The 17,374-nt window shown below is 44.5% G+C and overlaps 1 protein-coding gene across 1 annotated transcript; it reads right to left on the reverse strand.

The window, feature by feature from the left end:
• Positions 1-5,582: 5,582 nt before the first annotated feature.
• Positions 5,583-15,589, reverse strand: MSANTD4 (Myb/SANT DNA binding domain containing 4 with coiled-coils). The gene is made up of 2 exons (XM_080377092.1): positions 9,124-15,589; positions 5,583-7,455 (listed from the first exon to the last, which is right to left on the reverse strand). Exons 1-2 carry the CDS (start codon positions 9,583-9,585, stop codon positions 6,880-6,882), a joined length of 1,038 nt encoding a protein of 345 aa, XP_080233218.1. The 5' UTR covers positions 9,586-15,589; the 3' UTR covers positions 5,583-6,879.
• Positions 15,590-17,374: the final 1,785 nt, after the last annotated feature.

Genomic DNA, 17,374 nt, shown 5'->3' on the forward strand with positions numbered 1-17,374 from the left:
AAAACACTTTGACCATGGAATGAACCGGGTGCATGCTTGGGGTTACTAATTCTTAGAAGAAGATGGGGGGCCAGTGTCCTAACTCAGCAAGGGAGGTATGACAGCCTGTGAGATGGGAGCCTGCACAGGGCCCTAACCAATCTTCTATGTTAAGTCTAGCTTTTGCCATTCATCAGAATGCAAGGTTATTACATTCAAGTCTAAAAAGAAGGAAAAGGGAAAAAGGAAAGGGAAAGGAGAAAAATAATTACAAAGAGAAAGAGGGGAAAAAAAAAAAGACGAAAAGAGAAAAAGAAAGTGAACACCATTACATTTGGTGGCATTTTCTGACACCCTCTGGCTTAAATTTGATTTCATCAACAATAGAGAAAAATCAGTCTTTCCTCCCCCCTTTTCTCCCACCTATCACTTCTTTCAAGACTCCTGATTGACATGGAGTAGGATTTTTGAGGGTATTTTTGTGTTTGTAAAATATCAGCCCTGGATTGAGCTCCATCTCTCTGGAACACTCCATGCCTTTCTGAGAGGAGCTTCTGGGGGCGTGTGAGCCAGAGAGGCAGTTATGTTGCTGGTGCTCTTTTGTGGCAACTGCATCAAAAGTTCTATGAAAAGGCAAAGAAATAGGAATGATCAGCTTCTGTTCCCACTTGCAAGGGGGATTTTAGAAACTTCCCTTCTGGGGAAAGGAAACAAAATATGAACATAATTCAGCTACATTTTGAAAAAGCACCTAACATTATCGCCCATTTCAAGATTATGCTTACACACACAACTCAGTCCTGGATTATGCAAATACCAGGCATACCAGCAGTGTTTGGGGCAAACTTTACTACCAGGCAACTGGCAAATTGTCTGGTGTAACTGAAAGCCCCATGCTCTGTTTGGGAAAGTTCACAGGAACCCAAGACGGAGTTTTCTCTCCCTCTTGAGCCCTTTCAAGATATTTCATAGAGCTGCCAGTGACTAAGAATTTTTTTCTAACACATGAAACAGCTCAAGGACAGCGATATTGGCTTTGCCTCTTTTTGCCTGGTCTTGTGGTTGCCTTGGAGAAGCAACATCCAGGACCCATCAACCAGTCACAGAGCTCCTAACTCCACAGGTGGTTCTTGTCCTGGTTTTGGCTGGGATAGAGTTAATTTTCTTCTTAGTAGCTGGTACAGTGCTGTGGTTTGGATTTAGCAAGAAAAAATAGCGTTGGTAAGACACTGATGCTTTGGTTGCTGCTAGGCAGCGCTCACTGAATCCAGGACTTTCAGTTCCCCGTGCTCTGCCATGGAGCAGGTGCACAAGAAGCCGGGAGGGAGCACAGTCAGGGCAGCTGACCTGAACTAGCCAAAGGGATATTCCATACCATAGAACGTCATGCTCAGTATATAAACTGGGGGGAGTTGGCCGGGAGGGGCTGATTGCTGCTTGGGGACTGGCTGGGTATTAGTCAGTGGGTGGTGAGCACTTGTACTGTGCATCGCTTGGGGTGGTATTTTTCCCCTGAGGTTTTATTCCTTCCTCTCCCTCTCCCCTTCATTACAATTATTGTTATTGGGGGGGGGGGGTGGGGGGGTGGGGTGGTCGTGGTGGTGTTACTACTACTACTTGATTTCAATTATTAAACTGTTCTTATATCAACACACATTTTTCCTTTTTTTCAATTCTCTTCCCCATGCCACCGCAGGGGCAGGGGGAGAGTGAGCCAGCAGCTGCTTGGTACCTACTTACTAGCTGGGTATAAAGCACAACAGTGCTGGAGAATTGCTTCACCCATGCCAGGTTTTTCTGACTAGTATCACCACTATGTGAGACCTCCTGGACCGTTATCAGGGAGATTGATAGGGTGGGCCAAATCAACTCTGCAGGTAAACATGTAGCCTCCCCGATACATCTCTAATCCAGGGTCCAACACAGCCTGGCTGCCTAGCTTTGGCTCATACTGATGGGAAAATCATGATGACTGTGAGAAAAAGCTTAGAAAGTTTGTAGAAAAGAGTCAAGCAAAATAAGGTAAAACTACAGATGGAGGTGGGATTGTTGCGATAGGTGTCAGTGACACTTCAATGATTTAAGAGGGGGGGTGGGGAATATACTGACATGGAAAGATTAAGAAATACCAAAACAAAAAAAAAGAAAAAAAAAAAAAAAGAAGATGGCAACTCAACATCACCAAAAAGCTGATAAAACCAGAGATGATAAACCCTTCTTCTCCCGGCTGATGCCTGCCTGGCTAGAAAAGATACCTTGAGGTGATGAGGATATTAATGCTTAGTCTACGACTTTATTAAATCCTAACCACCTCTTCTTTGTCTTAATAAATAAATGTTTCATGCCTTGTGTATACATTGCTTGCAGCATCTCTCTACGCACAGTGAAAGTTGCTCTAAATGGCCTAGAAATAACACAGGCCCCCTTAATCAACAAAATAAAGTTGCTTCTGGATCCTACCGTGCTTTCTCAAGCGTGGCTGCTGTTTGTCCTGGGCTGTTCTTGGGGACCACATTTACATTTACCTACCCTATGACCTTTTTACTTACCCTGTGACCTTCCCTGGCTGTTGTTAGAACAGTTAAGCATTAGCCAGTCTGCCTCCAAACGTCATTGCAAAAACACCTGGATGCACTCTGCTTTTCTTCATTAATGTCTTAGCTAGGCACAAATTGGTGGCACCTATCACTAATAACAGACAGTGAGAAACTCTCTGAAGTAGCCTTTAATTTACCTTTGATATTTGGCCTTCTGGCTAGAATTACTGGGTAGAAAACCCTTCAAGGTGTAGTGGCCATAATGGCATTTCTGAAGGTCATGGTGCATGTTCCTGCTGCAGCACAGGGAACCACACGGCATGCACAGGGCGCCTGAGCCCGCTGCCTTTCACAGCAGCTGTGAAGCTGCCTGCTCACCTCAGGCTGCGCTTCGCCCCTCACCTTCCCTGTCCATACATTCCCATGGGGGTCCACAGAGCCATGAGATCAGACATCAGGGCATCAGGCACAACCTTGATAAAGCAGTTTGCAATGACCACTGGGGATATTTCCAGTACTCCCTTTTACCTATTATCAGCTTCACTCGCCTCCTCCCTTACTAAATGTTTGATCTTCACCCCTCTCCTTTCTCTAAATACTTGCCTCTTCCTCCATATGTATGTGGTTTCCCACTTGTCTTAAAACTCTTCCCAGTCTGGAAACGTCACTCATTACAATGACAGACCCTTCTTTTAAGCAGGAGTCCAAAATCTCTCCCTTGCTAATGAAAGAACTGATTTACACCTGTGTCCTGATTTCGGTGACATTGACATGGTCAAAATCTTGCCTTTAGGTCTTTGCTGTCAGGGTCACAGGTTGGTAAATCAAGCAATTAAAGTTTAAGAGAATGCAGATAGTATTTAAAGATATGACATTTAAATTCAAATTACTGCAAAATGACTGCAATTTTGGTATGAAAAAAGCAAGCTATAAAACTGATGTATTAAACTCTGTAATTTTCTCTAAATTTTATGTTGAAACTGTATTTTCAAAGATTTATGACGAAACTTAATTTCATCATTCAGTATTTTCCAAAAGGTTTTGTATAAACAAAGGATGCATCATTTCCCTAGGAGGCTGAACAGTTGTTAGAAGAAATATTTGTTTACATACGGCTCCGTTCACATTTGGAGAAGCGTTCAAATTTCTAAACCAACTCACAAGTCAGAAATGGTTCAGATTTATCTATTTATTTTTCCCCCAAACCTTTAATGCTCTCGGGGCAAAATTCCCAAGATGTCCCATGTAAAATACAGACTATTATCCTAATGGTTAAGTCATTCCATGGGAGTAAAATACAAAGGCAGAAGTGCGGGTATGAAGCAGCAGCGTAACTCCTGCCGGAACAGGAGCCAGGCTCCACAGCTGCCCCTTCCCGGCCAAGGGTCCTTCCAGACACCCCCAGGAAGGCTCCCTGGCTGCCACAGCTGCTGTGCTGCCCCTTGCTCATACTCACCCTGTTTGGCTGTCAGGGTAGTTATCTAGGAAGCTGGTCACCCAGGATACAGTGATCATGAAACCCAGGTTATTCCGCTGTCTGGGTAAATGCTTTACACACTAGGCAACCCCGACAAACTTCCCGAGTTCTGCCTCTCTTATGTTTGACAGGGGAAAGAGAAGTAATTTCTACAAACAACAGAAAGCTGGTTTTAATATAAATGTGTTTGAAACGTATCAGGGAGCTGAAAATGCGCCCCTTTATTTCAGTGTACCGGGTCTGCGTGGCCAGGTGTTGGCAGCGGGGGCTGCGCGCCGCTGCGGGCAGCTCCCCCCGGCCGGCAGAGCCGCTGCCCCCCGGCTCCAGGCCGGGCCCGCCGCTGGCCGAGGCCGAGCCCCGCAGCCGCGGGGGCAGCGCCGCGGGGAGAAGGGGCTGAGAAGGGGAAAAACCCCCGCGGGGGGGAACAGCGGCGGCAGCGAGGGGGGCCGGGAGGGGCGAGCGGCAGCCCCGCAGCCCCCCGGGGCAGGGCCGGGCCGGGCCGGGCCGGAGGAGGCCGGGGGGGCTCCGGGCGCCGCAGCAGAGGCTCCCCGGCAGCCCGCGGGGAAGGGCAGGGCAGGGCAGCCCCGGCGGGGCAGGCCGTGCCCTCAGCCCACGGAGCCCGCGGGGGAGCAGCTCCCCCCCGCAGCCCGGGCAGGGGGTGCCCGCAGGGGGCCGGGGCCCGCGGGGGCCGCGCCGGGGCCGGCTCCGGGCAGGGCCCGTGGCCCCGCGGGGAGGAGCCCGGGCCGGGGCCGGGCTGCGGGCAGGGCCGGGGACCCCGCGGGGGCCGCGCCGGGGCCGGCCGGGCCTGAGGGGCTGCGCCCCGCGGCGGGGCCCGCGCTGGGGCCGGGGGTGAGGAACTGCAGCCCCTGGGAAGGGCTCCCGCTGGAGCAGCCCGTGGGGAGCTGCCTCCCGTGGGGGGGACCCGCCTGCCGTGGGGGGGACCCCGCGCCGGGGCCGGGCAGGGGGTGAGGACCCTCCCCCGAGGGGCAGGAGCGGCCGGGACGGCGGGGGCGGCACCGACCGCGGCCCCCATTCCCTGTCCCCCGGAGTAACAGAGAACCGGGAGTGAAGTTGCGCCCGGTAAGGAGGAAGGGGTGGGGAGAAGGTGTTTTAAGATTTGGTTTTATTTCTTATTATCCTACTCTGATTTGATTGGTAATTAATTAATTTCCCCGAGCCGAGCCAGTTCTGCCCGTGACGGTCACTGCAGAGCCATCTCTCCCTGCCCGTACCTCCACCCAGGAGCCTTTCCTCGTAGTTCTCTTCCCAGCCCAGCTGAGGAGGGAGCGATGGAGCGGCTTTGGTGGGCACCTGACCTCCAGCCAGAGCCGAACCAGCACATTCAGGAAAGTGAATCTCACATACAGTCCCCTCTGGGGCATTTCTATCCAGCTGGCTTGTGTCTCCTTCCTTCTCCCTTTTTCAAGTAAGGGCTGGTTGGCTGAAGTCCTACTCTGATGTGCCTCATCTCTCTGATTCACTACCCAGTGAATACAGGTACCGGCAGCTCTGGGGTCCTGCAGTGCCAAGTATCCAGGTTTCTCTGCATATGTAGCCCTGTTTCTCTGTGAACAGAGTCTCAAGAACAATTTTGGATTGTAGTAGTCAAATTTATTTCCACTGTAGAAGCACACTTGTTTCAGTAATAAAAAAATAACATCTTTGCAGAATAAAAGTAATCCTGTCATGGTATAAATATATTTACTTGCACAAGGATCCACATAAGTCACTCAACATATAATCAGATTCAGTATTCTCAGTCTTGTTCCAAATGGAGTCAACACAAGAGAAGCTAACTGGCAGAAAGATGAAAAACATAAAATCTGGCTCAGTTGGGATTTAAACATTTAAGAAATAATAGAAAGCCTCCCTGCGTGTTTTTTTTTTTTTTTTTTAATAATTATTTTAAATGAATACAAAATACTGAGAGCCTTTAGCACTGACCATTTCTGTTTCTCCAATTAAAACATGCTGTATGAGGTCAGCCATGAAATCCTCTTCTGGCTGCCTCACAGACATAACCTCAGTACTGGACAAGCAGAACTAACATCAAGAGTGTTACGTTCAAGCTCAGGGCTCCTTAGTCTGTGCTCACCAACTACTGTCTTTCAAGGAACAAACCAGGTCTAGCAATTTACTTCAGGGGATCATCACAGATCATCCAGATAGCAGGCCTGATCAACCACTAAGTCCCTATGCTATACTAAGACAGGTGCTATATTCCATATTAATGACCTGGTGCAACCAGCAGCCCAGCTTATAGTAGGTAGGGTTGAAGTATATGAACACATGAAAGGATGAATACTATTTTCTGCACTGCAACTCAGTTCAAGCCATGGAACAACAGTAAACAGAACCGCAATGAATTTAACTTGTACTTTTAGATAATTCTAGAACTCTTTTTTTCAAATTATGGGGGTGGCAAAAAGGGGAAGTTTAACACAGTGTCATGATGCGATTGATTCATTATTGTGTTCTGTCTAAGTTATATTTATTTATTGTGTGGGTTATAATCAGCACCATGTCCTCCAACATATGTCGATTTATTCTGATATTTCCTTACTGTTAGTACAGTGAAAAAAGTAAAAGGTTCAGCCTTGATTCTTCTCAGTGTGTCTGAGAGGACACCAAACTAATACAACACAATACTGAAGACAAGAGAATATAACACTTAGTTCTGATACACTGAAAAGCAATTTCACACATAAGCTCATTTATGTAGGCACACTGACATATTGAGCACCATTCTTTTTTTCTTTCTCAGTTTAACATCAACATTCAACTCTGAACAGAAGAATGTTAAGCCTCTAGGACAGTTTCAGTATTAAGAACTACCTCTATTTTACAAACATCGAAACACTACTGTTGACATTTCTGTCAGGATGTTCACTGCAAGTGACCCTCTCTCTGAATTCGAAGGCGTTCCTTCTCCACTTGCAAGCGTTCCTTCTCAATCTGCAGCTTCTCCGACTCAAACTTCAAGAACTGCAGCCTCTCCTTCTCTAACTGCAAACGTTCTTTTTCAAGTTTTAATTTTTCAGTTTCTAGATCCAGAGGCTGCATGATGGGTTTTTCTGTTTGGGTGAGGTCATTTTCCAGGGCAGGTTTTTCAGCATGCAGAGTCTCTAGCCTGAGTTTCTCCCATTCAATCTGAAGTCGCTCCTTCTCAATCTGAAGTCTCTCGCGCTCCAAATCAACATGCCGCAACCGTTCTTTTTCAATTTGCAGGCGCTCCTTCTCCACTTGCAACCTTTCAGCTTCAATATCTAGTCGCTGCTTCTCCAGCTCCACCTTCTGCTTCTCCAGATTTATAAGCAAGTGAGAATCTTCATAGGCTAGCCTAGCTTGAGCAGAGCTTAGATTTCCAAACTCTTCAATGTGGGGGAAGTCTGGTAGGTCATTTTCCTTTTTTGAATCTGGCAGAACTGATGACAAAATTTCTTCTTCTTCCTCAATGGGAAACTGCAAAGAGGAACGCAATAGACAAGAATTACATTCCAGTCTTTACGCCAGAAAAAAATTTGTTACACACAGTTTGACTGAAAAGAACATATTGTTTTTTTAATCTTAAAAGCTACTCAGAACTGTTTACCTCACATGCTGTGAAATAACCATGTTAGATCAAAAGACTGTTTGCTACCATTAAACAGGTACAGAAACACACTTATCTGAAGTTAATACCTGGTACTGAAAAACAGAAAAACAGCTTGTCAGTGGACACGCAAGAACATACAGAAAATACTGCACAGTAGATATTATAGACCATTCAAAACCACTGATGGAAAACTGGATCTAAAAAAGTATGTTTGTCTTACTTTTCATATAGCTGAGTAACATTTATGTAAGCCACTAGGAATTTGTTGCAACCAATTACTTATCAGAGCAGCTGGATCCACAGGCTATGGGGTATGCAAGCAAACTCAGCCTTCACTAACTTGAGGATTCAATTTCTAAAAAGCACTTAATATTTTTCACATGCACTAACCCTTCAAACTGTATTGTGGGTCAGTAAACAGGACTTGTTTAACCAATGTTTGTATAATCACATCTGCTGTAAAGCTATTTGTGACACAGATGACTAGGTGGTTAGGACCCTTGCTTTTGGCAGACTAACAACTCACAGAGTTATAGCCCTTATGTGCTACAAATTCATAGTACACAAGGGATAACTGCCTCCCACTAAGTATGCTGCAAAAGAAAGGCAAACTGAGGAAGATATGGGTTCAGAAAAATCTTAGAACAATGAGAGCCACTCCCAGTCCTCCAGCATCAGAGCAGACACTGTTCTTCAGCAGTTGTCAGACAGTAGTCTCACTACCATTTAACAGCTTATGCTCATTTCTTCCCAGCACACACCTCAATTGAGATAAGACAGGAGTTGCCCCTCCACCCCCAAAAGAAAAAAGACAAACAAAAAAACCCCAACAAACCAAAACTCTTTGAGCACCCCTTTCTGAAATGCCAACTACGTATCTGTACAGGTACTACAAAATTATCCAAACATTTGACTTCACTCCAGCTGGCTGCCTACCCCAGGACAGTCATCGTAGTACCAAGAGTAACAACCTGCCTACAGGATCCAAAACGACTTGTCAAATTCACACTAAAATTCTGACAGACAGGAATGGTTGACTGACTTAAATAATATTTTCATTCCTATGGGTTCATTTTAAGAATTGCAAGCAGTATTCTTATCTCTTTATGTATTCCATTTATTTCTGAACCTGCAGGTAACATATACTTTCATTTGTTAAAGAGGTACATTTCTCTTCCCCATTCAACCATCCAGACAGCCTAAGAACTAAAATAACCAGCTTCCTTCAACAGCATATTTTAATTCTACTGACTGAAATAATTATCTGTGGCACACACAAATGGAAAATATATGTGCAAATACATATTCAAAGTTGAGGGATATCAATTTCATAATCAACAGCCAAGACCTTACACACAATTGCAAGTTGCTAGATTTGAATACCATCTCTCTGAAACATATTTGTTTCTACAGTTTCTTTAATTCACACATTCAGAAAAAACAGCAACATGCTGTGAAGGAACACAGCAAAAAGCCTTATGCTGAAATGAAACAACGCCCATATTGCATATAGCTAATGTATGTTAGTCACTCACTTCAAAATTCTGCGGATCCTCCTCTTCCTCTTCTACTTTGATTTCTGTTAAAGATCCACCGGCTTCTCTGAAGTCAGTGATATTTTGCCATTCAAAACTAGATTCAATTGCAAATCCCATTTTCTCATCCATGTCTTCATTGAGAGAGTCATCTAAATTGGATGAAGGAAGGTGAAACCCAGCACCCACTACTTTGATGTTTGAATTCAGACGTTTTCTCTTCATGAGTGCTCTCCAGTCAAGGTATCGCCTTTTCACTTCTGTCCCTGTTCTTTGCTCTCCTTCACCTACAGCATTTACACACTCTGCTATTTCCTCCCAAGCTTTCCGTTTCATCTCATTAATTGTTGTATTAAGTTGTTTTGAAAAGAGTACTTCTCTCCTTTTTCTGATTTCCTTAAGGAGAGTTTGAGTTTCCTGAACGCTAAAATTGCTTTTTCTTTTTCTTTTTAATTGTTTCATTTTTTCCAGCTTTAACCTAACAATTTCACTACAGTAGACTACAGAGATGGTCTGACACTAATCAGTTATTAATACAAACAAAATTTAAAAACCAATGAAAGCAGAGCTCAGTTCTTGTGAAGTGAATTTTCTCTTCACTTTGTAGTATTTTCCTATTTGTCAGGCTTCCTAAGAGAAAAAAAGCAAACAACATAAATCTCCAAGGTATACACTGTATATTTTCATTTAACGAACTCAACTCCTAAGTCATCATGTAAGGAATGCATATTTTGAACTGATCGTTCATTCAATAGAAGAAAACCATTTTGTTAAACTCTCAATATAAAGTAGCTATAAATACCTTCTCTAATCTGATATGAACTATAAATCCATTAATATATCCACAAAAATGTCACAAACCACTAAGGTTTAGTTGATATCTCCATTATAAAAAATTAATATTTAATTATAATAAATAACCACTCTTAAAGAGTTTTGCCAGTCAGAATTTGCTTAAGGCTGAAATTTTACATACACATTTCAGTTTAAATGTTAAAGTATTTCCAAAAGAAGCTAAAATTGTTATATCATTATTTCAAAAACCATAAAATGTTGAGGAGGCTGAAATTCCTGAGACACATTTTAAATGAGACACTGCTTCCATCCATTAAAAAAAAAAAAAAAAAAAAAGTAGATTAATATGAAAAGTTGAAGCTTTATAAGATCTGACAATCACAAAAAGAACTGGAGCAATCCTGCTGCATGTCTGAAAACAACCACTAGTTCAAACAAGTGTCATGTGTTAGATGTGTTTTAACAAAAAATAGATTTAGGAGTAAGTCACTACATGCCCATGGTAAAGCCCTCTTTATCCTCACACTGCAAAACACCTCATGTTAGGTGAGGTTGAAGGTTCATCCAGTCCCCTACCCTCAGAAATAGCTGGTCCTGTGCCTGATGCTGAAGAGAAAGCTAAACCCCATAATACACCTGACAGATTGTGCACAACTCTGTACACAAAGTGGAAATTTTGAGTGGGAGAAACATGAGACTATTAATGCAGTGATGAATCTATTAGGCCCCATTACCAAAAAGAACCTCAAAACTCAAAGCAGAGACTGAAAAAAATGGTTCTTGGTCACAGACTGCTTGGTAATGGTCCAACTTAGGATTTATTTTGAACTTTCTTTTGCATGATGTTACCTGCCACTTTAGGTAGGTTTAAAAAGCTTTAAACCAAGTAGGCCAATAATTCACTATACAGTACTTACAGTTTCAAGCTGTTGTGTTTGTTCACTATTAATCTAGTATAGACTTTTTGTCCACCTGAAGCAAATGCCTTGCAGATGATACATTCGATTGCTACTGACTAATGGACTTAATCCTTAAATACCACCCCCAACCCTCACCCTTCCACACACCCCCCAGCTATACAGAACTGTTAAATTACTAAGTACTTTTTTGCTGTGTTATTCTCCTCAACTTGGTTAAAACATAAGCATGAACACATTACAGAAAAACTCTCCATTTGAGAGATAATGCATATGATAGTTTAGACATCATTCTTCATCTCCTATGCACTATTGACTGTAAATAAGTGGTTCACTTGAAAAGCCTTCCACATCAAGCAACATTCTTTCACACTTAACACATAAGCATGCTGGCATCAAACATGGTTTTAAATGCTGCATTTAGGAAACTGGTTTACTGCTTTTCCTCATTAACATACTGCCCTCACTGTGATTCAATTCACTTCCAATGTTTAGTAGCTAGCATATATGCAAAATGGAGTCCCAAGAAGAAACCAACTACATAAAGTGTTGTGTACCAGCATGGACCACAACCATGCAGTTACCTGGCACTTCTGACCCCTCAGACTAAAACCGGTGCATGAAACTTCCTGCCCTTCTGAAAATAAAGTATTAATTACTTTTGAGAAAAGGGAATTAGTTAAAAGAAATAATATAACCTACTATTTTAATGTAGACCCTTAACTTGATGACCAGTACTTAAAAAAAAAAGCTGCAGTTTCAAAAGTGAGATTTATACCAGAACACAGCACTGTGTCTGCTAGACTTACATAAAATTTTTCTAGAGACCCTTTATCTATCTTTTAGCAGCTCCCTCAACCATCATTATTATAAGTTTACCACAAAAAGGTACACTTGGGCTTTCAAGGGAGCAGCATCATATTTACTCCTCTGACAGTAAATAAATTTGGTACTTGCTGTGCTTTTCCAATGCAAATTACATTAGTGCTTTTATATTATTACAGCAATTGAATTTCTTGACCTATGTATCAAAGTTTATCTTGCATAAGTTTGGGGTTTTTTCTTAACTTTTTAAGTTACCAAGCAGGTAAATTTCAGAAAAATTACCTGCACACCAAACAAATTAAGAGCACCTTCAGAAGCTTCACTGTTAATAAGGCAGTTATTCAAGACTGATAAATATATAGATGATGCTGCGATTCCTGGTTACTGGGGAATGACCAATTACTCCTACCTTCATGCTGGCTTTAGAAACACACACATTTGCACTTCCCTGTTTTCAGAATGGGGAGCGTGTGTGAAAGATTTGGAGGTAATCATTTTGAGTTGGTCTTCCAGGTAGAAAGAATTACATGGAATTCTAATATACAAGTTTCACAAGAACTATGGTATTTCTGACTTGTCACTACCAAGACACAGAACCTTCGTTTACAAGGTTATACTTCTTTTTAATGAAATCAGTAGAATTTCACATTTGATTTTAAGCATGTACTTCAGTGAATATAAAGTACTTTGCTAACGATGGAAAAATGGGTCAAACTTTCTGAAGTATTTGAGAGCTGGATGTCAAACACTTCAAAGTACTACTTAATTGTCTCTTAAAGGTATCTAAATATCAGACTTCTGCTGAACAGCAGCCATTTTCATCTCAAGTCATACACTGGCTAAGTCTTTTACTTGGCCGCAGCTGGGATGAATAAGGTTCTGGTCATTCCCCAGTAACAGGGAACGAGAGGATTTCAGAGACTTACATGGTATCTCTATTTACCCTGGCCTTACCTACACTCCTCAGCACTAGCACAGCAGGGTAAAGTGGGCATAATCACAAGAAAAAAAATATTGGGTTTTCAAATCAAGTTTTCATCAATGGGACTTTCTAATTCTGCATGAATGCTGACAACAATGCCAAGCTTTCACCTTAGCTCCAGAGAAGATTAAGAGTTAAAACACACAGATGTCAAGTCACCATGTGGATCAGTCTCACTGCTCCTTGCACAGGTCTTGTGCATCACCTGTCTGATCTCCTCAGCCACTCTTTGTTAAGTGCCTCATCTTACTTTTGGATTTTATGCAATAAGGCAAACAATAACCTTTAAGAATTGTAATACTAACTTGGGAACTGCTGGCATCCAATTCCTTTACTATGTAAAATTTTCCTTTAGACTTCTATTTTTATACCAGATGATGTCTGATACAAGCCCCTGAATTTCCCAGCAAAACAGCAGCAAAGCCTACCACCCATTTTAAAACTCATTACTAACTTCCAGTTAGTAAGGACATTTACCTTTTCTCACTCTTTCATTTTTGAAAGCATATTGCCTCATTAAAGACCATTCATTTCTTATTAATGCAAATGGCTGTTAATGCATTGTCTTAACAGTATATTGACTCCCCAAAAGTTTGATCAACCTCCACTGTGAGACTGGGTACCTTTCTGATGTATTAACTAAAAAGCATAATTATCCAACTAAAGCTGAGGTTTGGGATATTCTCTTTTCTGACATTTCTACATAGTTGCCAGGTTATTACTCTTTAATGCAGAAAAATGAACAATTCCATGCACAAAGTATAAAAGGGACAACACTCGTAATAAGCTAGGATTTGTACACATTCTAGATGGAAAAAAAACCCCCAACTCTATCACCATTTTGAGAAGCAGAATTTACAAAAACATGACATAGAGCATGTTTAAGTTTTGCTTTGATATGAAGTCTAAAACATGAAATGCATACAACATTTGGAAAAAAAAACCCAGTAGACAAACACTACAGTTTTTCTGAAATCAGAACCATAGCTCGCTACACATTTTAGTGTCTTCAGCAGAGCATTCCACAGCAAGTATTACTTGCCGAGTGCACCAACTGGGAAGATGGGACTCAGTTCACTCAGAAAAAGTATGTGGAAGCAAGAGTAGAGATAAGAAAAAAACCCATTTGGTTAGATTGAGCCACTTACATCACTAGGAAGGTAAGAGAAGGCATCTGCAAGAAAAAAAAATTCCTTCATCAACTATATGACCAAAAATACTTCTGGTACATGACCAGAGACATCAGTTACCTGACAGGGAATAGCTACAGTCTGGTCAAGTGACAGAAGTTCCTGGGAAATAACAGAGGACACAAACAGCCCATTATGTGACCAGCCACGCACCCATCATATGGCGTGGTGCTAGCTGTAAATGCAAAATGCATATTTTTACAGTTTGGGTAGAAATGCAAAGTGCTGGCTAGAGGAAAAAAAGCAACAATTCTGATCATATGGTAACAAAAAGACTTCAAAGGTCTTCTCCAAAAGGCAACACAGAGCTGTCAAACATAGTTTGATGCAACCCTGTCAGGCCGGAAGGAACCTATAGTCAAGAAGGTCTTCAACACTGGGCTAAAGAAACACAAACTATTGGTCAGGGTTGAAACAAAACAAGTATCACAAAACTTAACTGAACACTCCATAAACATACAGAGCACACATACATTGAACAACTTTGATGTACTTAATGACAGAGGCATTCACATTCTGCCTCTATGCATACATCTCCTTTGCTCACACCACGTGCTGGGCCAACAAAAACCCACAAACCAAAAAACCCACAAAATAGGCAAGCAAGCAAAAAAACCCCAGAAAACAAACACCTCTGAATAATTCCCCAGGATGAAGGATTGTTGCAAGCATCAAATTTGAATTGTCCTCTAGAAAAATCACGGTTTTTTTTTTTTTTTTTTTAAAGTATGAAGTCTTGATGCTTTGCCTTTTTTGGGGGCGGTTTTTTTTTTTTTAGCTTCCAGAGCTTACAATTGGGGGAAAAATACAAAACGGAACAGCTTTAAAACAGGAGGCCCTGCTATATGCATTTTTTTTTTTTTAAACAGAATTTGAGAGTCTGAGCATTTTCGCATGATACTGAAGCCTAGGGCTTTCTGGAAAGCTTTGTACCTGTTCATGACGGCTGGCTAGCTCGCCTCGGAACAACTTACGCTTTTGTACTACCAGCGGCTCCAGCGCGGGAGGCGGCGGGTGCTGCCGCGGGCGGCCCCGCCCCGCACGGAGCCGCTGCCCGGGGCAGGGGAGCGCTACGGGGGGCCGGCAACACCTGAAGGGCTCATCGAGCGATGCAAAGAGGAGACACCGAGGATGGACCGCAGCTGGGGATCCCGGCTGTTGAATCTACAGATTCATCAGTCGAATGCTCCCCTTACCCTGAAACAGCGACTGCCACGAGCGGGTGGCACCCTCACCTCCGCGCAGGGAGCCGCGTCCTGCGGGGGTGCCGCCAGGCCCACCCCCAGGGCCGGGCTGGCCCCGCCAGGAGGCGCACGGAGCCCTTTGGGGAGGCCGAGGAAGGCAACAAAGGACGACACGGCCGGCTGCCTCGGCCAGCACGGCACCGAGCGCCGCTGGGCCCGCTCCGGGAGGGCGGCCACGTACCGGGGCCCCCGCCGCGCCGAGCCCCGGGGAGCAGGTGGGCCCGCTACCGTCAGCCGCGGGCTACTTGCCGGCGGGGCCCTGCGCCCCTCCCGGGAGGAGGGGAGGGGGGATGGGGGGTCTCCCCGCAGGACGACGGCGGGCAACCACCTCAACGCCCTCGGGGGCTGACAGCGGCGGAGCCCCACCGCTCTCCCCCTACAAAGAGGCCAGCAGCTGCCCGCACCCCACACTGGCTGCGGCCCCACGGGGGGAGCAGCTGCAGCTGCTCCCGCCCTGCGGCCGGTCGGGCCCGCTCCCCGCCCTGCCCGGGTCCCCGGGGAGCCGCGCGAACTACTCACCTGCGCCCAACTCGCCCCTCCGGGTTGCCAGCCCTTTTAACAGCCACCGCCCTCCCATTGGACGAGCCACGTGCCTGTCAGCTCTTCCCTCACGCCTATTGGCGGTCCACGTCCGCCACTTCTCCCCCGCCCCGCCCTCTGGCCGCCCTGATGCGCCAGGCGGGCCGGAATCCCCCACATACGCTTGGAGCGGGGCAGTTCCTCTCACGGCGGGGCCGCCGCCGCGCACAGCCCACAGAGAGCATTGGCTATAGTCGCTGCTTGTCTTTCCGACGCTTTCCGGTGATTGGCTAGAGGATGTAAAGTCCCGCCCCTCCCCTCAATGAGCTTCCGGCGACGGGGATCCCGCTGTGTCTCGGGGGAGCCAGACGAAGTGCTCTCAGCGCTGCCGTCCCGCCTACCAGTCCTGAGGGGGTGGCCCGGCTCGGCCGTTGGGGCACCGAGCTGGCGCTTGGCTGCGGTGGTGTGTGCGGGAGGGGGGTGCTCGGCTTTCTGGTGGCCGGGCGTCCAGCCTGAGGGCCGGGTGTGCGCCGGGGACTTTTCCGCGGCGGCCGCCGGAGCTAGCGCGGGCGGTGGGTCTGCGGCGGCTGAGCTAACGCACAGCGATTTGTGTTTCTTATTAAACGGCGTGGCTTAGGGGTATCGGGGTTTTGTAATTAAATTAGCGAAAAAACATTTGTAGAGATGCCGTGGTAAGAAACCCAACAACAGGCAATCTTTTGGACCGTGCTGCCTAAGTGGGTCACCGTGCCGTTAGTGAGGGGCCGCACACGCAAGGCACACGCGTGGGGCTCCCTGTGCGTGGGCTCTCTTGGCTCGGCCACGCGTCACGCCTCTTGTCACTTGCTCTTTGTATTGCAGCCTATTCCCTTGGTACCGTAACCTTTGTGTGGGCTTACGGTGCTACCTGCAGGTAGATCATTCCTTCCGAAGTTTGCTACCTTTGTTACGCCTAACCTGATGTGTACATGTTTTATTTTTGTATTTTTTAATAATTGCTTGCTCAATCCTTTCAAACCCAGGTTCTGGGCTATATTCAGTATTTGTACCGCCGTATTCACTGGACAGACAGGTTATTTTGTTAATACAGCTTCTAGTGATTGTAATTGTGACAATGAACATACAAATCTTCTTTAAAATGTTATTTTCCAATTTCAGTCAACAAGTCTGGCAGTGAACTTCCTGAAAACAAATAGAAACTAAATGTTGAATGGTTACAAACTTACCAGCTTGCTTACAGGTAACAATAGTTTTACTGACATATTTGCCCATTATGTACAGAATATCATAAAAAAAATTAAAAGGAAAATAGTAAGGAGCAGGGCACCAAGACTATGCCACATTGCTGGCAATATATTATACAGGGATATTTCTTACTAGGGCCTATGTATGAACTAGGCTTCAATTTACATTATTACCAGTATTTTGACAGTGCTTGGAAATAAGATGCAAGTGTGCCCTAAATGTCTTACAAGCTAATTCAAACTAAATTTAGGTGCAAGTAGGTGAAAAAATGATCAACAGTGAAGGTCACCAACAGTTTGAATCTCTGCCAGTCTGCAAAAATAATTAGTGCTAATTATACCTCATTGAGTATCCTTCTTTTATTGTGACGCACAAAACCACTAAATATGATTAGTGTCCATTAGAATAATTTGAACTAGGAAGCATATGATTTCCTAGGGTAGCTGTGCACATAATTCTAAATAGCTCTACTTTCTTCCCCTTCTGTTACTCCGCTATTACTGAGGCTATTATCCCAGGTGAAAAACCTTGGTA

This window comes from Falco punctatus, assembly GCF_963210335.1.
Source record: "Falco punctatus genome assembly, chromosome: 2".
In the NCBI taxonomy this organism is placed as follows: Eukaryota; Metazoa; Chordata; class Aves; order Falconiformes; family Falconidae; genus Falco; species Falco punctatus.

Coding starts and splice junctions, on each gene's coding strand:
- MSANTD4 (XM_080377092.1), bottom strand. CDS start 9,585: ATGAAACAATTAAAAAGAAAAAGAAAAAGCAATTTTAGCGTTCAGGAA. Junction 7,456..9,123: donor AGGATCCGCAGAATTTTGAA/GTGAGTGACTAA, acceptor TCCTCTTTGCAG/TTTCCCATTGAGGAAGAAGA.